We start from the raw sequence: 22,645 nt of genomic DNA on the forward strand, positions 1-22,645 counted from the left end.
CTCCACCCTGGAGGCTTCCTGCCTCTATTCCTGATGAAGGGCTTTTGCCCGAAACATCAATTTTCCTGCTCCTCGGATGCTGCCTGACCTGCTGTGCTTTTCCAGCACCACTCTGATCTAAAATCTGGTTTCCAGCATCTGCAGTCCTCACTTTTGCTCAGTTCATAGTTATATTGCAGTCAAGCCCTTCGCTACAGAAGAAGAAATAATGATCTGGCTAATTCTTTTGTGAGTCATTTGCGAATTGGAAAGTACCTCACTTCTATACATTAACAGCAGGAGAGAAAGTTAAGAACACTGTATCCTTATTGTAAAATTAACTCTAAATGTACCTTACTGGCAATGTTTCCCAGATTGATCATAAGACCACAATAAATAGGAACAGGAGTAGGCCATTCAACCCATTGAACCTATCCTGCTTTTCAAAACAATCATGGCTGATAAGGCATTTCTCATGTCCACTTCCCTGCATTTGTCCTATAACCTTTGATTCCTCTACTGATCAAAAATGTATCTATTTTTCAGCCTTAAATAGACAAAACGACACTGCCCCTCCAGCCGCCCCCCCCCCTGACAATGCTAAACCCCGCCACACACACACACACGTCTCTAGGAAGGAGTTCCAAAGACACTCAACCCACTGAGAGGAGAAATTCCTCCTCATCTCAGTCTTAAATTGATGCCCCTTTATTCTGAGATTATACCCTGTGCTGCCAGACTCTCCCATGAGGGGAAACATCTCTCAGCATTTACCTTCTCAAGCCCCTTAAGAATCTTACATCCTCTCATTCTTCTAAAACCCAGTGAGCAGAGTCACAACCTGTTTAGCGTTTGCTCATAAGACAATCCCTGCATATCAGGGATCATCCTTGAAAGTCTGCTACAGATGACACTGTTATGATTTCAGTGGAGACCAGGTATGTTTTCAGTTTTGATTTAGAATTTGAAGACCTAGGTATGTACTGAAGGAATGTAGCCAGCAAGTCAAGAACCTGAGCTATAATAACTATGCTCTATCTTAAACATTCTATTTTGAACACAGTTACTTAGACTCTATATTGATCATCATAATTCCACTCTTTCTTCTCATCTCATTCCTGCCCAGAATTGGTTATATACAAGAGGTTTGCCTCACTTGTTAGTAGAGTCTTTTACAGATTACATGAGTTTTAACATATTTAGGCAGAATTTTAATCAAACTCTTCTAATAGAGGTGTTTCCTTCATTCCATCTTATTGCAAACTCAGACAAAGTTAGCTAATTGAACAGCAAATTGCCCCTTGGAACATACTTGCCCCAACAATTAACTTATCACTCTATATTCTACTGTCTTCTTCCAGGCAACTTTGTAACGTAATAATTTAATGAAACTCAGTTGTGTTTTTTTCTTTGCCAGGCATCAGATCCTCGTTTTTAATAGGGGCCATTGGCTCAGAATAAAATGTTGACATCTTATTGCAAAAGCAATTGGTCCATCACACTACTTAAATTTTTTCAGCGGATTTTAAGAAAGGCAATATTTTGACAATCAATCTTTAAATGCCCATTTGTTGCACTAAATATAATAACTACATTTTGTATAAGCATGATTAATCTTTTTGAACAATGAATGGCTTTGGAATCTCTTGATCAATTAATCTTCTATTTTTATGGTGGAAAACATGAGATGTCATGCATTTTCTGTCAGTTTTAAAATATTAAATTTGAATGTTTTCTCAATCAAGTGAAACTTTTTGCTTCTCAAACTGAACTCATTAGATTGATCTAAAAGCCTTACAAGACTACTTTGGCATATAGCTGTGCCAACTAATCTAATGTAGAAGATTGATTGTCCAAAAAAAAAATCAATTTTTTTAAACATTTAAAAGCTCTGTTTTGGCATGAGCATGTAGAACAATGTAAACTTGAGATGAAGAGAATTCACTCTGGATTTATATTCATTCTTAATGGTGAATGGCAAAGAAGGTTCACAACTGAAACTTAACCAGAACTGGGCTGCATTATTAAAGAAAATGGCCTGGTTTTTCAGAAGGTCATTCTTGCATCATAGAAAATGCAAGGTGGCACTTTGCAAAATCCTTAACATAGCAGACTCCGTGGCAGTTACCTGGAAAATTGAAGATTCTGGTGAGCAATATTCCTCTGTCTTGAATCCTCCAAAAGCATCCAGTTAAATTTGAGAACTCAGATTTCTGCTGTCTAAGTAATTATCCAGGAAAAGTTAGACAAAATGAAAGTCTAATTTCTGGTTACAAGAGCAAAGGGGTTATACTGGATCTGTGTAATATGCTAAGTGATGGATTGCGATGTGCAGTTCTGGTCACCATATTACAGGAAGAATGTGATTATACTGGAGGCAGTCAGCAGAAGATTTATTAGGATACTGCTGGGGCTAAACAGAGGTATAGACTGGTGAAGTAATTGGGTAATAAGCTTGCAGATGGTTTATATTGCATTGAAGTAAGGTTATTCACTTTTGTCATAAAATAGAAAAGTAGCAAGCTTTAAAAGACTGTGTGAAATGTGTAAATGATGCCCAAAGAAACTTGTGTGCTTGTACAAGGATTGCAGCAAGTCAGCATGCAGGTAGAGAAAGCCAATAGGAAGGCACATTGGCATGCTTGTGAAGGGGTTAGGGCACAGAAATAATGAAGTATTGTTACAATTGTACAGTGTTTTAGTTTTGGTCTCCACGTTTAAGAACAATGTGCCTATACGAGGGATCATTCAGCAAAGGTTCACTATGGGCAGCACGGTGGCACAGTGGTTAGCACTGTTGCTTCACATTGAACCTGGATTCAATTCCCGCATCAGGTGACTGTCTGTGTGGAGTTTGCACATTCTCCCCGTGTCTGTGTGGGTTTCCTCCGGGTGCTCCGGTTTCCTCCCACAGTCCAAAAATGTGCACGTTAGGTGAATTGGCCATGCTAAATTGCCCATAGTGTTAGGTGAAGGGGTAAATGTAAGGGAATGGGTCTGGGTGGGTTGCACTTCGGAGGGTCGGTGTGGACTTGTTGGGCCGAAGGTCCTGTTTCCACAACGTAAGTAATCTAATCTAAATCGAACATTGGGCTTAAGTGGCTTCTCCAATGATGAGAGCCTGAGCAAATTAAATCTACATTATCTGAAATTTCGAACAATGAGAAGAAGTTTAATAAGCCAGGCATTGAGAGATCATTTTGGCTGGTAGGGGAATCTAAAACATGAGAGGGGATCCTATTATTTAGGATTAGACAAAGCAGTTGCCTCAAATGGTTGTGAATCTTTAGAATTCTCTACCGTGGGAATAGTATGTGCTCCATCAACGAATATGTTTAAGGATGAAATGGACAGGCTTTTGGTGTCGATGGGCTGAAGGGTCTCTTCTACACTTTGTGATTCCATGGTGATTTGGGGAGTGGGCAGATAAATGGAGCTCAAGTCCAAGATCAACTATGATAGGACGGAATTGCAGACCAGACTCAATAGACCATACGGTTTATTTGCATTTCTTTTATTCTAGTGACCAGTTACCATTCTCTTCCCAGTCACCACCAAAGGCATAAAGACATTAAGTGACACCCATTCATCATATGCACCACATTAATGCTAGGACCAAATTCTATCAGATGTGCTCAACTCCAAATTTTCTCAGCTGCAATGCATATATAGATGCAGTAACTGCTTACCAAATAACAGGTGAGAGCCACTGTCTTAACATCAAGACAACATTAAGCGTGACACTAAAAATCACTAAGAAATTCATCAACTCAGCATAATACTGGTGATTGAACCTGGGAATATCCTGGTTAATTTGCCACAACCTAGCAAAAATCCATTTTACGTAAAGTTAAAACCTGAACTGTGTAATGATCTTACCTGTACATAGAGCCAATATCTGAAGTTCATTTTTTCTGAAGCTGTCCATTTATTTGGAATTCTAGGAAGGTTTTACGCCATTGATCCAGGCTGCACAGAACAACCATGTTGAGGTGTGTCATTACCTGATTGACCAAGGGGCAGAGATTGATGCAAGAGACAAGAACGGCAGGTAATGGTGCATTATTTCAAAGGTTTTGTTCTATTAAATTATTACACAGTTTTGAAGATTTAGCTTCAGAAACCTTCGGTAAAAATTTTGCTTTACTTTTTGTCTTGTTCCCCTGAAAACAGTAAATTATATGTTTGCCACTGGAGGCAATTGTGTTCGAAGTGATATGAGTTTAATTGTATTTGTAGAAATTAAATTCATTTTGTGATAGCTGATATAATTTTGTTGGGTGTGCCTTGCTAAAATTTTCATGCTGTAGATCAACTTATGATGGTTTGGGAGAATAATTGGCAACATGCATCACTGAATTTTCACAAAGCAAGCAGCAAATCAATGCAATGAGACAGTGAGGGTACTGAATTGAGTCTGACTCAAGATCGGGATATAGACAGACTCTAACCTCACACCTTTAAGGTGTTGTCTGAGCTGAGATGTCACCTTTTTCTTTAAAACCTTAAGTTATCTTGAAAATGTGACTTAAAAGAACTCCTGACATTTACATATTAATGAACCGAAACCTGCAACCCATTCTAAAAGATGGAAGACTTAACAACAATGTAGGTTTGTTTAATATGTCATTTCAGTTGCATGAAACTGTAATCTTTTGCTTTAAATTCTATGTCTTTTGTCCTGCTTCATAGTCACCTGATGAAGGAGCAGCGATCCAAAAGCTAGTGTTTCCAAATAAACCTGTAAAATGCAACTTCAAATGTCAAGGCAGCTGTTTAAAAATGCATCCTCACCTTGTTTCCAAACAAATGAATTAGTAGGTAATTGAGTATTATATTACAACAGGGTAGAGAACCAAAATACACATTGAGTAACATAGCCAGAATTGCGAGGGGAGAGGAAAAAGGTCAATTTAGAAGGCAATTTGCTATTTTGATAAAACATGTTCCTGCATAAAAGGGAAAAGCGGGAACTTACTGTTAAAATACTTGATGAGTAGCTTCTGAGCATGAACAATAATTAGTCAAGATTTACTGAGTTGAAGTTTAGACCATAAGATTCAATTAGCATGCATTGTTAAGAAATAATGAATATGTAATCTGAACAGCCACCACAGGTAAAGGATGAATGGAGCTGGAAAAATAGCTGGACTTTTTTATACAGAATTTTATTTGAATGTTATAATGCTGCAAGGAAATTAAAGTATTGTTGTATAATATTTTACTTCAGTTTACATGCAAAATTGACCTCTGGTGGAATATTGCTTTACCTCAGCAACTATGCTGCTTTTAGTTTTCATCATTTTATCCCAGCATTGAATCTGAGAGAAAAATTCCTTTTCGAGTTAAATACCTAAATTAAGAAGGATTGAGCAACACTGCTTCAGAACCAACTGAGTCTTCCATTGACAAGTTGTAAATATATGTGGCACTTATAAGCCCTAAATACCTTAGTTCAGTGATAAAATGTGGTTATGAAGTTTGGGGAATTTAGATCTTGAAAAATGAGTTAAACTGTAAGCCTGTGTGTCAACTATTTTTTAAAATGGTACACTTGCAGCAGTAATGAAATTTTGTTCTGTTAAGTCTGTGAGATTCATTCAGTGCATTTTTATCATACTGCACCATTTGAGGTAGTCCTGCCTAGTTGCAGTGCCAGTGTTTAAATCAGGTTCCCTGATGTTTTAATGGCACAGGCAATTTCTCCATAATGTCCAGAGGTGCAATGCCTGTCACCAGCAAATTGATACAGGTCAGAAGTTTTCTTGATTTTATAAGTGTCTTCTCAGCAGCTATATAATTTTGAATATGTGCAGTCAGATCTGAGTGCCATAAGTGAAAATTGTAATTAGTAAATCCAATAAGAAACTCAGGAAAAATGTCTTTCCTCAGGGAGTAATTAAAGTGAATAGCACAGCTTTTATTTTTAAGGGCAGGCTAGGATATGATAATGTTGTGGTTTATGTTACAAGGCTAGTAATCTAATGTTACTTATGTTCAAAGAAACTGGGAAATTTACATTCAATTAATTAAGCTGGAAGAAAGAATATTGTATTAGTAATGGATTGTCATAAAACCCATCTGATTCATTAATATCCACTAGAGAAGGAAACCTGCTATTTAGCAGTCTAACACTCTCAACATCAATATCTAATTTCTGTAACAGGCTGTTTGGTGATTTTTTTCCTAATCAAGAAAGTAGTTGCAAAGTGAAGGGAGGCTTGAAAGAGAGAATTTTAGCTTCAGTGTATTTGCACGCAAGCATTTATAAATAAATGTAAACAAAATGGAGCTGGAAAAGTACAGCTTGCAAATTAATTGTAATCATGACATTAAGTATAATTCAACAAGTCTGTAAATTGGAAGATGGATAGTTAAAAAGCTGGTTAAAGGTGTATTGAGAATGCAACATTTTGGCAAAAGGAAAGTTCTCATTCGCGCTAGTAAATGTACATTTCCTCCTAGTGTAATATATTTATTGGATTTGTTTTGCGAGATCACTTTGGTTAAAGACATCATCTTTTCTCCTGGAATTGCAGGCTGCTCCTTTTAATGCTGCCCAGTCTTTGTAGTTTGAAAAAAATCAGCTTGTTCCCAGGAGGCATTTGAAACGTTGAAGTTCTGAGGTTAAACAAGATGTGCATACATATCAGAGATATTACATTCTCCTGCATTTTGAGCCAACTATGCATTGTTATCCTCCAACAGCAAGCATCTATTCAGCCACAAGGATACCTTTTGAAATATTAACTTTGAGTTCGAATTGAGCAGGACTTACTGATGAATAAAGAGGTGGTCATGCAAAGAAAATGACCAATTCAGTCATAGAGCCATTATTAATCTGTTATATTCTGTAATTGTTTATACGAACAGATGATCATACTGAATTAAGCTTTGTTTGGCGTCCTTGTAAAGTTACAATTAAATTTACAATTATAATTTATAAATGAAATAAATCTGATGCTTTCGGTTAGGTATTTTATTTCTGGACCGTTCCAGTCTATTTGCAAAGATTTAGTAGATTGGAGTTATGCAACCTTCTTGTCTTCAGTGTTCAGATAAGTGCATTGCCTTGTTGGAGAATTGCAGGCCATCTATAAAATTATTTTTATTACTTTATATTCAAAGTAATTTGATGGTAAACAATTTATTATTACTGCAAAAAGACAAATCTTTGTGAAGATTTCTGTCTCGCACCCATTTTGCAAGAATATCCGTAAATGGGCAAATCAATTGTATCAGAAGCAAGTGCTAGCTGGTTGGCAAGTAGACTCTGGTAAATTCGCTACCATAAAAAATGCAGCAGTTAATGATAATTAACAATTAACTGCCACACATTGATTTGGATCTCAAACCAAGCAAGTTTTCTGTTTCATTTCACGACATTATCCTGCCTAATCAGAGTTAACCTGAATTGTTTTGAAATTTAAACATAGTCTGGCAGTTAACTGTCAATTATCATAAAATGCAGTATTCCCCAGGGCAAGCCCTTGACCGATCAGAGTCCACTTGTCAACAGAAGAGTACTTTTTTCTCTCTCTCCGTACAATTGTAGATTTTTCCCATTTATTGATATTCTTGAGAACTATCTTGATGTATGCAGACAAAAAGCTTCAACAAGGTTTGTATTTGTTTATTATGTCAAGTTATGCAGATTAACGAAGCTTAATTTTTTGATTTAGAGCTAAATATCTAGATAGATTTTTAAAAACTGCCCAATATTCACAGCCAAAAGATAAGGAATAAACCGACAGAACTGTTGGCTCAAGTTCCATGCAGTTTGGGGTTACATATTGCCACATAGGCTTCAATGAGGCTTTCACTGCTCTCATGTAGTACCACTGGGATATTGTTGCACAAAAGAGCTGCAGACAAACTCTACAATATTCAGAAAGAACTTATAATTCATAACATTACTATTGCCTATGAAGGCTACTGCACTGGGTGGGTGTAGAGGTTACAGTCACCCAGAGGCTGAATATTTACTGATAGCTGTAATATGACTAATTTGTTTTTATTAGACACAGAACTTCCTTCACGCAAATTGAGAAAAAAAACAAACTGGAAACAGAAATCAAGGATGAGAGACAGCGAGAGACAGAGACAGCAAGAGACAGAGCGAGAGACAGCGAGAACGAGAGACAGAGATAGCAAGAGACAGAGCAAGCGAGAGACTGAGACTGAGACAGAGACAGCGAGAGACAGAGCGAGACTGAGACAGAGACAGCGAGAGACAGAGCGAGCAAGAGACGGAAACAGAGACAGCGAGAACGAGAGACAGAGATAGCGAGAGCAAGAGACAGACAGCGAGAGACAGAGACAGCGAGAGCGAGAGACAGAGATAGCGAGAGACAGAGACAGAGACAGCGAGAGACAGAGAGACAGCGAAAGAGAGACAGAGACAGAGAGATGATTTTCAGCTTGAAGGAACTTTATAGATTGCCCTGAGTTGTGGAGCATAAATATGTTTGGGAAGAAAAAGGAAATAAACTGCAGTTTAACGATTGGTGGAACCTTTTCTTAACCTCATCTGAGAGGATGGATAACTGGATAGTCAGAGGCTTCTGTTGCTACACATCTGTTGGTTTCCAAGAGACACTTAAGAAGCCCAATGTTTATTAGTCGGTCTGAAAGAAAAACAACAGAAATTGTTGGTGAAACTGCAGGTCTGGAAGCATCTGTGAGAAGAGAGCAGAGTTAATGTTTTGCGTCCAATGGCTCTTCATCAGATATATTAGTAGGTCTTTTCTTTCTGGATATTGGAAACATGAGAGTACCACAAATATGTTAATCTTCTGCGTGCACCAAAGAAGTGTGTCACTGGGTTGTCCTTGCAAAAATAACTTTTTGATGCTGGCTATTTAGACAGAAATTAGCTATAACCCTATAGGAGTAAAGACATCTGGCAAACCCAGCCATTATCACATTTATCATATTTTCTAACTCCTTTCTAAGCATACTGACAACTATTGTCAGTATTGTATCATTTTCATTTGAGAAATTTTCACAATTTTTGCAGTGCTGAATAATCCTCTTAAGAAAAAATGTCTCTTTTTCCTGCCAAATACTTGTTTTCAGCCCAAAAGCTCTTAAACTTAAGAACGTCGAGTTGTCCACTTTCCGGTCTACTTCCCCATAATCCTCAAATCTCTGCCTATTAAAAATCTAGTTTGGCTCTGGATAAATTCAAAGAACCAGCCAATTCCAAAAGACCAATAACCCTCTGAGAGAAAACAAATCTTCATCTTGCTTTTAAAAGGGCGATCTCTTATTTCTGAACTCTGACTGACTCCTGTTTCTAAACTACCCACCAACAATAAAATCTTCCTGATATTTATCCTGTCAGGTGTGTCCAGGATTTTGTATGTTTCAACATGAGCACCTCTCGTCCTTCTAAACTCCAGTGTGTAAAGGCCTAAGCTTTCTTAAAGCAACACAGTGACTCAGTGTTAGCACAGTGGCAGGGGAGCCAGGTTCAATTCCAGCCTCAGGTGACAGTCGGTGTGGAGTTTGCACAGTCTCCCCATGGTTGCATGGATTTCTTTCTCTAGTTTCCTCCCATTCTCCAAAGATGTACAGGGTAGGTGGATTGCCATGCTAAATTGTCCATAGTGTCCAGGGGTGTGCAAGCTAAGTGGGTTAGCCATGGGAAATGCAGTGTTACAAGGATAGGGTAGGGGGATGACTCTGGATGGGATGCTGTTAAAATGTTGATGTGGATTCAAATGGGCCAAATGGCCTACTTCCACACTGTGGGAATTGTATGATTCTATGAAAAGACAAGCCCTTCATCCCAGCTATTAGGGGCTTACACACTGTGGGGATTCTATGAATCAGTCAAGTGAGCCTTCTTTGAATTGCTTCTAATGCAATTATTTCCTTTCTCAAGTCAGGAGGTAAAAACTGAATTTGTACTCCACTGATGGTCTTACCAATGTCCTGACCAGCTGCAGTAAAACTTTCTCACTTTTACATTCCTATTTGCTGTAGTGATCATATTGATTTAGTACTTATTTGTTACTTACAGAAGCAGAACTTTGCATCTTTTGTACTCTTGGAAAAGATAGGGGAAGAAAATAAAAGATGTTGCTCTTCAATTAGTGCAATAACTAGCCTTCAGTCTCCTCCCTTCTGTTGCAACCTTTCTTAGCTGTCTCTGTTTATTAATACAATGGTCAGATCTATTGGGGAAATTTGCTCCCATATCCTGTCCAAACTACAGGTGCATCATATTAGAAACTCTTCATCGTCCTTCAACCAAAATCGCCATTAAAAAATGAAAGCTGGATTTCTGTCAGCATTACTAAATGTCAAAGTAAGTTTGTAAAATGGATGGTGAACTGTTCATTGGGTCATGCAAGGGGTTTTGCCAGGCAGTCACTGAATGCCTCAATATCACCTAAATCATTAACATCTCAGACTTGTTTCCGTACAGAGTAAAATATCACCCATAACTATTTAATATCATCTCAAATATCCCAACTGGTGCATCTTAGTGTTCTCCAAAATTCCAAAGCCAACCAGTATTCTTTGCTGAAAGAATATTGTATGGTTCCACAATAATTGTTAGTGCCTCAAACAAAGTTCAATGTAACAATAAAAAACACAATTATGTCTTTTACTACCTAAGTTACAAAATGAAACCAATTTAAAGCATAGCTGTTTCCTGAAGCAAAGTTATTTATCTCAAAGCATTTTCACATTTGTAAGCCAAATTTTACATGAGCTCAAGCATAAAAACAGCCATAAATCCTGTTAAACTGGGTCATATAGCTATTTTTCCTTTGAAGAAATATTTTGCAATAAGCAACAGAGTACACTTTAATTCTTCATTGGATCAAGTTAGAATTATTGAAAAATAACTTATTTCTATGGCTTTGCCTTTCAGTTTTCTTGTTGATACAGCTTATAGTTGGCTTTAATAATTATCTCCAGATTTATCTTGTGATCACTGATACCACCTCCAATTCGGTATTATAAGTATGGCTCACAGTAGTTCATTCTGGTGTCTTAAGAACAATACATTGTAATACAGTAAATTATGAAATGCATAGCAAGTGTTTTTAAATTGCATGATAATCATTAAAGCTGTGTTGTGATTTTATGATGAGTGATTCACAATATTCTTGTTTCTTTCTCCTGTTCTAGGACTGCTGTAATGTTGGCCTGTGAGCAAGGTAATGGAAATACTGTCGAAATGTTAGTCAAGAGGGGTGCTAACTTGAAGTTCGTAGATGCACTGGGTCATGATGCACTTCATTACTACAAGCTCTCAGGAAATGCCGATATCTTAAATTTTCTTCAGGCTACACTTAAGGTTTCTGAGGATACTGGTACGTGCCCTATCTACTCATAATTAAGGAAGCCTTTTGAATGCTTTTTATCTTGAAGCTATCGCGTTGTAGAACAATGTTCTAGAAATACAAAGCGTCATTTTTGAATATCTCACTTCCTGCATTTAACATAATTCCCTGTAATTAAAAGAATGTTTCCTGTTGTTAGTAATGTCTGTAAATCGAGCTATTTGGGACTAAGAAAGAAAACAAATTTAATCCATATTTAAATGTTGGAATATATGAAATGCACTTATTAGCACAAAATATTTGTTTTGTCTGCTTTATGGCATTACAAGTAAAATAAGGCTTTGTATTGAATTGAAACAAAGAAGCAACCAAATATATTGAAAACAAATAGTGCTGTATGCAATCAGTAACTACTTCATTAATATAACCTGTCAAGGATTGGGTTTGGCACATAGTACTTTCTGCAGAAAGAATGAACCTTCAATTACACATAGTTACAACATATATCAGTGACTTGGATGAGAGAAGTAAATGTACTATTGCCATATTTGTGAAATGACACAAAAATTGTGGAAGGCGAGTGGTGAGGATGATGCAGTCTATATAAGGATATAAGGTTAAGTGAGCAGGCAAAAGTTTGGCATGTGAAATATTTTGTGGGAAAATGAGGGATTATGCACTTTGGTAGAAGAAAACAGAGGAGCTAAATATAATTGAGATGGGGAAAGTGCAGAAAACTGCCACTCAGATAGAGTTGGGTCCTCTTACTTGAATTTCAATAAGCTAATTTACACCGGGAAAATTTTCCACATTGCTACTAACGCTAAGTAACAGCAGTATGTACCATCTACAATGGCATATACCCGACAGTGTGGAAAATTACCCAGGTATGTCCTGTACACAAAAGGCAGGACAAAGCTAGCCCAATCAATTACTGCCCCATCAGTCTACACTCGGTAAAGTGATGGAAGGTGTCATAAACAGTGCAATCTGGTAGCACCTGCTCAGCAATAACCTGCTCTGTGACACCCAGTTTGATCTTTGACAGGGCCTCTGAGCCAAATTAGATTGTGGAAAATAAATTTTAACCCACACTTAAAAAACAATTGTTTAAAATACTAGTAAGGGGCAGATTCAAGCACAGATAACAGTACACAAGGACATAAGGGTTAATTGCGAGGGTTGAGAATGGGTTCTGTGGAAAGATGGAGGAATCGTATTTTGTCAACCGCAAAAGGAAGCATTTGACGTGTTTCTGTAGAGGTACTGGACAGTCACACTGTGACCTGTTCACTGATGCACAGTTTGGTTCTGCTGGGGTCAATCAGTTTCTGACCTCATTATAGCAGTGGTTCAAACATGGGAAAGAAAAACTGGATTCCAGAAGTGAGGTCAGAATGACAGCCCTTGACGTCAAGGTTATATTTGACTGAATGTAATATCAAGGAGCTTGAGTAAAACTGGAATCAATGAGAATTGTGGGGGGACGATCTCTCATTGGTAGCTAGTACATGGGAACACCACCTTCAGGTTCACCCCAAGCCACACACCATCATAACTTGAAAATATGTCACCTTTCCTTCTCTGTTATAGAGTCATAAAGTCATACACCAAGGAAACAGACTCTTCGTAAATGCTGACCAAGTTTTCCAAACTAAACTAGTCCCACTTGCTTGCGTTTGACCTCTATCTGTCTAAACCTTTCCTATTCATGTACCCATCCAAATGTCTTTTAAATGTTGTAACTGTACTTTCATCTAAAACTTCCTCTGGCAGTTCATTCCATATACCAACCACCCTCTACATGGAAAATGTTACCCTTCAGGTCCTTTTCTTAAATTTTTCTCCTTTTGCCTTAAAAATATGCCCCCTAATTTTGAACTCCCGACCTTAGGGAAAAGACCATTGCTATTCACCTTATGATTTTATAAACCTCTAGAAGGACAACCTTCAACACCTACATTCCAGTGAAAAAGATCCCAGCCTAATCCTTAAACTCAAACCCTCCAATCCTGACAATATCCTGGTAAATCTTTTCTAAGTCCTCTCCAATTTAATGATATCCTTCCAAATGACCGCAACTCTACACAGTACTCAAAAGTGGACTCACCAACATCCTGTACAACCTCAACATGACATCCCAACTCCTGTAACTCTTATGTTTTCAGCAGTGAAGGCAAGTATGCTAAGTATCTTCTTAACCACGCTGTCTATCTGTGATGCAACTTGCAAAGAACTATGTACTTGCAGTCCTAGGTCTCTGATTGAGAACACTACGAAGGACCCTACCATTAGCTGTCTAAGTCTTGCCCTTCTAAATCCTGGAATTCCCTCCCTAGTGGCATCATGAAGTCCACCTACAGCTCATGAACTGTAGCACATCAAGAATTCAGCTCATGACAACCTTCTTAAGGGCTACTAGGGAAGACCGATAAATGCTGGCCCAGTCAATGATGCTTGCATCCCAAGAATGAATGTTTTAAAAGTTTCACTGGATAATAATGAAGAAAAATGAATGTTGCCTTTTATTTCAGTGTGAGTCCAGTATAAATATATTATTTCTGAAGCTATATAAGGCTAGACCACACCTGGAATATTGTGATCAATTTTGGTTGTTTTACCTCAGGAAATACATAGTAACATTGCACGCAGTCCAGGTGAAGGTGCATCAGGTAGTTCCATGATACAGTGAGATTTTCTTATGAATATGTTTTGCATATACTCATTGGAGTTTAGAATAATGAGATTTTATTGAAGCATATGAGAATATTACAGAGTTTGACAAGGTAGATGTGGAGAGGTTGTTTCCCCTTGAGAATATTGAGGATCATTGAGTGTAGTCTCAGAATAAAGTGTCATCCATTTAAGACATAGATGAGAAGGAATTTCTTCTGAGGGTAGTGAATTCTTTCCTGCAAATAGCTATTGAGCCTTGGTTGTTGGGTAAATTCAGCAGTATATTTAACCAGTAACATAATCAAAGAGTATGGGGAAAGGCAGCAAAGTGAATTTCAGGATTACCAGATCAACCGTGATCACATTAAATCATAGAGCAGACTCAGTCAGCTAAATGGCCAAGTATGTGGTGCTGGAAAAGCACAGCAGGTCAGGCAGCATCCGAGGAGCAGGAGAGTCAACATTTCGGGCAAAAGCTCTTCAGAGTCCTGACCTGCTGTGCTTTTCCAGCACCACACTCTTGACTCCAATCTCCAGCATCTGCAGTCCTCGCGTTCGCCCAGCTAAATGGCCAACTAAATCTTATGGTCTTAAACAGTACATTTCGATGAATTCAAGATACCACCAATCCTGTAACAGCCAATGAAGTCTAGTTACTGTTGTAATGCAGGGAACAGTAACAGCCAATTTACAGGAAATAATATCCCACAAAACGTAGTGAATTGAAGGATCTGATAATAACTTATAATGTGCAGGTTTCTTAGGCAGCAATTATCATAATGCACGCCAGTATGACAGGCAGAAAGTGCATGGAAATGTCAAGCTGTTTGGGGACACTCTACTGTATTGCTTAAGGAAAGGTTGAGAATTTCAAATTCTGAATTATAATTTCCATTTGAGGTGACCGCTTCCATAACTCTGAACTAAAACTAGACTGTGGGATTTATGTCACAAAGAAGGTTTTGAGATTTGTTTTTTTTAAAATATGGAGCCAGACAAAGGAGACGACTTCTGGGCAATAGTGGGGCTGCTTTCTTGACCTCATCCTGACTTCTGATCTCCCAATTGTTGACAGTTGTTTGTCTGCCCACTTCCTGTCCCTGATTCCTGTGTTCCATCCCCAAACTCCTATCTCTTCTAAACCCCGACCTGCTGTTTCCGGTCCTTCTGCCAACTACAGATTTAAAGAACACAGGCTGCCACTCCCTAGCACAGTTTCCTCAGTTTCCATGATGATTGATATTGGCCAGATGCCCAGTATTGGGGGGCACCTCAGGCCCTACCATTCAGATACAGGGAATGAACCTTAAGTTCACTGAAATTTCTGTCCCATTATCTTTTCTTTACATAAATGAAACAAATGTGTTTCTGACTTTTATACGAAACAAATCTTCCTCTTATGTAAAAGTATTAGAAAACTTAATTGTGAAGATTCAAAAGTGTATGATGCAAGGGAGATATTTTTATCTTTCTTTTGCTGCCCTCTCGTGACACTATTAAATAGAAGGCAAGTATGGGATTGTGCGATGTTCTGCTTTTTCACAGCAAATTTACTTTTATTAAAAAGTCAAGACCTTAATTTTTCATTTTCTAAGCAGAGTGGACAGATCTTTCATTTTGAACTGTGCAGATTCTGGCCGATTTCAGTTACTGTGAAATATAACCAGCCCCTTGTCAGCCCAATCTGCCATTGACCAGATGCAGCTGCGGATTTATACCTCAGCTCTACTTACTTACCTTTGTGTTCCTTATCTCTTGGTACTTTAAGCAACAAATGTTAATAATCTCAAATTTAATGGTTCCTGCAGATGCAACCTTTGAAATTACTCACATCTACAAATTTGTGGTTTTAAGCAATCATTTGACAATGTTTTGGAATTCAAGCTAATCAACCCTTTCCTGGTAGTTGTAAAAACAATTTATGGTTCACTCCAATTCTGCTGACTGAATTTCATTGATTTTTAGAACTTAATCTCAACAATGAATGTGGTGTTTTTGTCTCTGTCTCTCTGTCACTCACTCACACACACTCGCAATCACACTCGCACTCACTCTCTGTCTTTCCTCCCCTCTCTTTCTGTTGCTTGTACTGTGTAGTTGTGTGATTAGTTACATACTGATCTTTTGCCCAGTTCCTTTGGTGTTTGTTCATCACTTTATTTGAGTAAGCCTAATGATCAGTACTTTATTAAAATTAACTCTTGGAAGAACAACTCTTATGCAAAAAAGTTCTTGGATTGTGACAACCGAGGTGGAATTGTTTTCCTGAATATTTTGTGTTTTTTTAAAAAGGTCATCCACTAGCTGTGAGTGTTGATTAACTTGATATTTAATGCCCAACTCTGATTTCCTTGGAGAAGAGGGTGTTCATCCTCTTGAACCACGTAAAGTCCATGTGGTCAAAGTACTGTCAGAGTCTGTTTGGTAGGGATTTTCAGGCTTTTGGTATGTGACTTGATAGTAGTGATCTGTTCCAAATCACCTGCTGTCCTTGTCTTTGAAATGCAAATGAAATGCACATCAGAATTACTAGTACTTTGTAGCCAATCAATTGTTTAGTTTGAGAAGAGGCATCTCTATGTGATCATGTTCTGTAGTGAGCATTCCCTTTTTCCTAATACTTCCCATAAAGTAAATTCAGCAGAGCAATTGATGAATTCATACCAGAAATATTATTTCCAGTTTCTCATATAACTTCTATATCCTTATTCTGAATTTGTTAGTGAAGGGTAAAGTATTTCTAAAAATACTTTTATTGTTGTTTTAGGGGACAGAGAATCAAGTACTTCTCTATTCTCAAATTCTTCCAATTAAGATCTGGGTTATTCTTCAGTGGAACTCCTGAAAGTCTTCTGGGAAAAGATAGTTGAAATAAATATTTTTAAATGAATTACAATAATAAGATATAACTCTATACTGAATAATTTTTGTCATCTGAATTGTTAATTCACCAATTGTATGTTTATACATTAAACTTCTTTTCAGCTTCATGAGTATTTAATTGTGACAGTGCTATATGTTAAAGTCATAAAGCTTAATGTAAACAATTCTATCTTTTGAATTTAAAAAGTACAAAGTGAATTCACTAGCATCACATATATTGAAATGGTGTGTGATGTTTATAAACTTATAAGTTCAGTAAATGGTATCATATTACAACTTACCAAGGAAAAATGGCCAGTCAGGTTTCCTTAGCAACAATAATGGTCCAGTATGACATGGTCTCAGCAACAACATGTGAAGTTAAATCTCACTATAAATGGGCAACATTTGAAAATTGACATTAGAAAATAAGACTCGAGTATTTTTGTCACAATTTAATATGACTTGTAATTATTATGTATAAACTTCAAGTAAATTATTAAATGACTTTGCTCTCACTGGTTATTGTATTATAATGGTTTAACTTTTTTTTCCTCTTCCTTGATTTCTATTTCAAAATAGATATGAAATCAGCGCAGACATCAAAACAGGTAAAGTTACATTTGTGAATTAACACATTCATTGCTGAAGGAAACCATAATGACTTCTATGCTGCACAAATCATTTAAACATATTTCAAGATAAGTTCTTCAATAGGCTTATCAATCTAATTAGCTTGAAATCACCCTTCATATCTCGATAGCTTGTACAATAATTCATAAATTTTAACTATTTTTAATGGAATGAGATACTGAAATATAACAACTATATTTTTCCAGAAATTTAATTTCCTCCTATAGTTAATTGATCTACTGCATTCCTTAAGTCAGAGTGTATGATGGCTGAGATGTTTTGTAGGCATTAATTCAAGCAATGAATTGAGCTTTATCTGTTTTACTAAATAAGATTCACCTGACCTTCCAATGGATGGAATAGTTCACTTGCATTCAAAAGTTCCATGTGGTGCATTTGTCCCCCATTAACTGAGAGTGAGGCCCACATAGAAATCCAACTGTAATAAACAGTTTTCAACCAGACTGCCCAAATACTGCAAAATGTAGATCCGTTCTCTGTATGAACATGTGAGTTCAGAGCTTGTTTTTACAGATTACCAAAAAAATCTGCATGAGAATTCAATCAATGAAAATGCATCAATTTAAAAGCAAAAGACACAATGATTTATTTCCATCTGTTCACCCTGAAACTATCTGCCCTTTCTACTAACATCTCATTCCTAATTTTCCTTTATACTCTAAGTCTGTGTTCAAATATGTTGCTTCCTCTCAATTATGTGCCCATTTATCTCAGAGCTATATTAGATCTCTTGAGCCCAGTTTTCACCTGAGCAATCACTGCTTTGGAACATAGAAACAGGAGTAGCCCATTCAACCCCTCAAGCCTGTTCTATTCAGTGTAGACAAGCAGGAGGCTAGAAGGACACAGCAAGCCAGGCAGCATCAGGAGGTGGAGAAGTCAACGGTTTGGGTGTACCTTCTTCAGCCTTGAAGAAGGATTACAGCTGAAGATATAAAGTCTAGCACTCCATTAGCTTTCTAGATTATTTCTGCACCTGTTTGTGACATTTTAAAGATCTATGTATCTGAGTCCCAAAGTGTCTTTGGACAGCCACTGAATTTCATTTCATACCATCTAGAAAGTACCCTCAACTATTCTTTCTCGGTACAAAATGGATAATCTCTCACTTACTTACATTGAACTCCATCTGCTGCAGTTTTGCCCATTGACTTTGGTGTGTCAATATCCCTTTGTAATTTTAGTCTGTCTTCCACATTGTCCATGATGCCATCTACCTTTTTTTTTAATTAGCAAATTTGGATTTATGAAATTTTGTACCATTACCTTTGAAAGCACTTTGGCCAATATTGCATACTGTCTTGACCTTATTACCTCTTGTCTGTCAGTCTTCTTCCAACAATAAAAAGAAAGACAGATGGTCACTAGCCCATCTACTCTATTCCACATAGTTGTGATGCCTTATGCATTTGCTTCCTGAGTATTTTTGGAGCTGTATGCATCTATTCAACTAGGAAATATTCCATCACACTCCTGACTTAGGTAGGAGATGAGTTATTCACTTTAGGATTTCTAGCTTCTTACCTGTGTTTGTAAATAGTGTATTTATATGGTTAGTCAAATTCAGTTTTTCAGTGGTAATCTGCAGGATGTCAATAGTGGAAGACTCAACAGTAATGTCATTGAATATCAATGGACAATGGTCAGATTATCTGACTTGAGATGCTCATTCCTGGTATTTATGTAATGCAAATATTGCTTGCCAGTTGTCAGTCCAAATCTTGATATCAGGCAGGTATTGCTGCGTTTGGTCTGGACTTGATTCATTATCGGTGGAATTGTGAATGTTACTGAACATTGTGTAATCATCAACAAACATTCCCACTTAACTTAGAATCACAAAATAGTTGCATTGCAGAAGAAGGCCATTTGGTCCATCATCTCTGCATCAGCTCTCTATGCATTATGGCTTGGTGCTATTCTCCTACATTATCCCCATATCTTTGCACAAAGTATTCTATCACTTCACATTTGCTTCTTTTGAAATGCACTTTAAAACTGTTCTCAACTGCCCTCTGGTTCTCAATCTGATAACAAGTGGGAACGGTTTGTCCCTATCTACACTGTCCACACCTATCATGATTTTTAAAACTTTTATTGGACTCCTCTTAGCCTTTTCCTCTCCAACAGCATAGGGTCATAATTGAAGTGTTTCATTTCTGTAGCCATTCTTGTAAATGTCTTCTGCAATCCATCCAATGTGTTTGCATCCTTTAGAAAGTGTGGCAGCCAGAACAAGCACTGTACTCCTGCTGAGGCCTAACTAGTGTCTTCCTTGCTGTTGTTGTAGTCATACTGCATAGAAACGGGCTCTTCCCTCCAACTAGTTCATGCTGACCATGTTCCCAAATTAAACTAGTCTCACTTGTCTGTGTTTGCCCTATATCCCTGTAAACCTTTCCTATTCATGTACCTTATCTAAATGTCTTTTAAATGCTGTAATTGTACCTGCATCAGCTACCTCCTGTGGCAGTTCATTCCCCACAAGAACCACACTCTGTCCTCTGCCTTGCTCCTCACGTCCTTTTTAAATCTTTCTCCTCTCATCTTAAAAAATGCCTTCTAGTTTTGAACTCCCACGCTCTAGGAAAAGCCCATTGCTGTTCACCCTTATCTATGCCCCTGTTGACCTTATAAGGTCACCCCTCAACCTCCTATGCTCCTGACTATCTCTAATTCCCCAAAGAACATTTAGAGAGAACCACATTGCTATGGGCCGGGAGTTGCATGTAGCACAGACTAGAAAAAGATGGCAGACTTCCTTCACTGAAGGACATTAGTGAAACAGGAGGGTTTTTACAACAGCTTACATAGTTATAGGGTTGCCATGAGACAAGCATGTTTCTTTATTTCAGATTTCTTTTCTAAATTAAATTCAAATTTCACCATCTGCCATGGTGAGATTCAAACCCATGTCATAGAAGCATACAATACAGAAGGAGGCCATTTGACCCGTCATACCTGTACCAGCTCCCCCAAAGAGGTACCCAGCTCGTCCCACACTCCAGCCCTATCTCTGGAGCCCTCTGAATGTCCTCAGAACATTAAGCTGGCATTCTAGATTATTAGTTCAGTGCCATTGCCATTACACCACGGTCATACTTTTCAATTAAGTGTACAATACTGTATGTTTCATTAGCAGCCATCTCTCTCCCCCCACTCACTCTCTCTCTCTCTCTATCTCTCTCTCTCTCTGTATAAAACTGTTCTGCCACCTTTACTGACATACACACCCAGATCTCTCTGCTCCTGCATACCCTTTAGAATAGTCCCCTTTATTTTATACTGTCTCTCCATATCCTTTCAACCAAGCTGTATCACATTGCATTTTTCAATATTTAATTTCATTTGCATCCTGTCTGCCCACTCCACCAAACTTGTCTCTACCCTTTTGGAGTTTGACACTGTATTACTTGCAGTTTACAATTCTCTCAGGTTCACTGTAGCCAGAAACTTTGAAATTGTCCAGAGCCATGAAAATCTACATATAAAAAAGCAACCATTCCCATTCCCATTAACAACCCCTGGGGAACCCCAGTACAAACCTTCCTCCAAACTGAAAAATATCCATTAACCATTACTCACTGTTTCCTACAATTTTGTATCCATATTGCTATTTTCAGTCTGTCAGCTATAACTGTTCTCATAAGAGACTATATCAAACAGTTTTTGCAAGCTTATGGACACCACATCATCCCTTTCAGTTTCCTCTTCAAATAAAAACTCCAAGATAGTTGGACATGTTTTTCCTTTAATAAATCCATCCTGATCCTTCCATGTGACTATGAACTCATGAGTAATTGCTTCTAGTAGTTTCTCCACCACCAAAGTTAAGTGAGCAGACCTACAATTTCTGGGCTTCTCATTACAATTTTTTTTTATCAAGGTTTAATTTGCAATTCCTCAAACCTCTGACAGTGCTGCCAAATCTAGGTAAGGCTGAAAGAGTATTGCCAGTGCCCCTGCAATTTCTCCTTTCACTTCCTTCAATATTCTTAGATGTATCTCATTCAGTTCCAATGCCTTAACAACTTTTAAGTGCTGGCAGCTTATTCAATAACTCCTCCTAATCAGTTGGAAACCTTTCTCGTTACTGAGTTTCCTCCTTGGTCATCACAGCCTGGGAAGCATCTACCTCCCAAGTAAAGACAGATGCAAAGTATTAATTTCACACCTCTTCCCAGCAACTTTATAATTGCTTTTCTGGTCTCCAATTGTCCCCACTCATTCTTTTACAACCCTTTTACTATTTCTGTTGCTACATTAGACTTTGGGATTTCTCTTTTTCTTAACCATCAGTCTTGTTTTAATCTCTCTTTGCTTGTCTTACTAACTACTTCACCTCCCTCCTGAATGTTCAGTATTTAGCTTGGCTCCCAATTGTGTTTAATACGTGACACTGACCTGACACTGGTCATGTACACATTTTTTCTTCTTTAACTTAATTGCTATTTCCTTTGTAATCCAGGGAGCTTTGGATTTGTTTGTCTTCCCTTTCCCATTTGAGGACATATGAGGATTGTACTTGAACCATCTCCTCTTTGACAAACCCAGTTTCCTCAGTTCAGTTATGGCTTTTTCCAATAGCTTTCAATTTCAGTCAGTCCAGCCCAACTCTGTTCTCTGTCATTTCTTATTCTTATTCTTGATGAGCTATTCTCATTTTCTGTAAAAACAATGACTGCAGATGCTGGAAACCAGATTCTGGATTAGTGGTGCTGGAAGAGCACAGCAGTTCAGGCAGCATCCGAGGAGCAGTATTCTCATTTTCCCCCATCATTCTAACCTTATGATACAATGATCACTGCATTCTAAATATTCTCCCAATGACATTTGATATATTTGGCCCAACTCCATTAAATTAATCCCATTTTAAAGGGTTAACAACTTATTTAAATTGCTGTAATTTAGAAATGAAAACAGAAGTTGCTGGAAAAGCTCAGCCGGTCTGGCATCTGTGAAGAGAAATCAGAGTTAATGTTCAGGTCAGGTGATCCTTCCTCAGAACTGGTTCTGGATAACTGGTAACCTCTTTAATATCATTTTCATTTACATTTAAGTTGCTCCATTTTGCCAGTGTGTCCAGTGATAGGGAGAGAGCAACTTTTATCATTCTACTGCGAATTTTATTTGTTTTAAAATGTTCATTGTATGTCTGATTTAAAGCTTCA

General features: G+C 37.7%; 1 protein-coding gene across 7 annotated transcripts in view; it reads left to right on the forward strand.

Moving 5' to 3' along the window:
- Positions 1 to 22,645, forward strand: part of rai14 (retinoic acid induced 14) — a 271,305-nt gene that overhangs the window by 203,493 nt on the left and 45,167 nt on the right. For all 7 annotated transcript variants that reach the window (XM_043681189.1, XM_043681457.1, XM_043681357.1 and 4 more), the window contains 3 exons: positions 3,924 to 4,030; positions 11,128 to 11,312; positions 17,403 to 17,431. In XM_043681189.1, coding sequence (XP_043537124.1) covers positions 3,924 to 4,030; positions 11,128 to 11,312; positions 17,403 to 17,431 — 321 coding nt within the window. The remainder of the gene's footprint in view (positions 1 to 3,923; positions 4,031 to 11,127; positions 11,313 to 17,402; positions 17,432 to 22,645) is intronic.

This window comes from Chiloscyllium plagiosum, chromosome 1 (genome assembly GCF_004010195.1).
Source record: "Chiloscyllium plagiosum isolate BGI_BamShark_2017 chromosome 1, ASM401019v2, whole genome shotgun sequence".
In the NCBI taxonomy this organism is placed as follows: Eukaryota; Metazoa; Chordata; class Chondrichthyes; order Orectolobiformes; family Hemiscylliidae; genus Chiloscyllium; species Chiloscyllium plagiosum.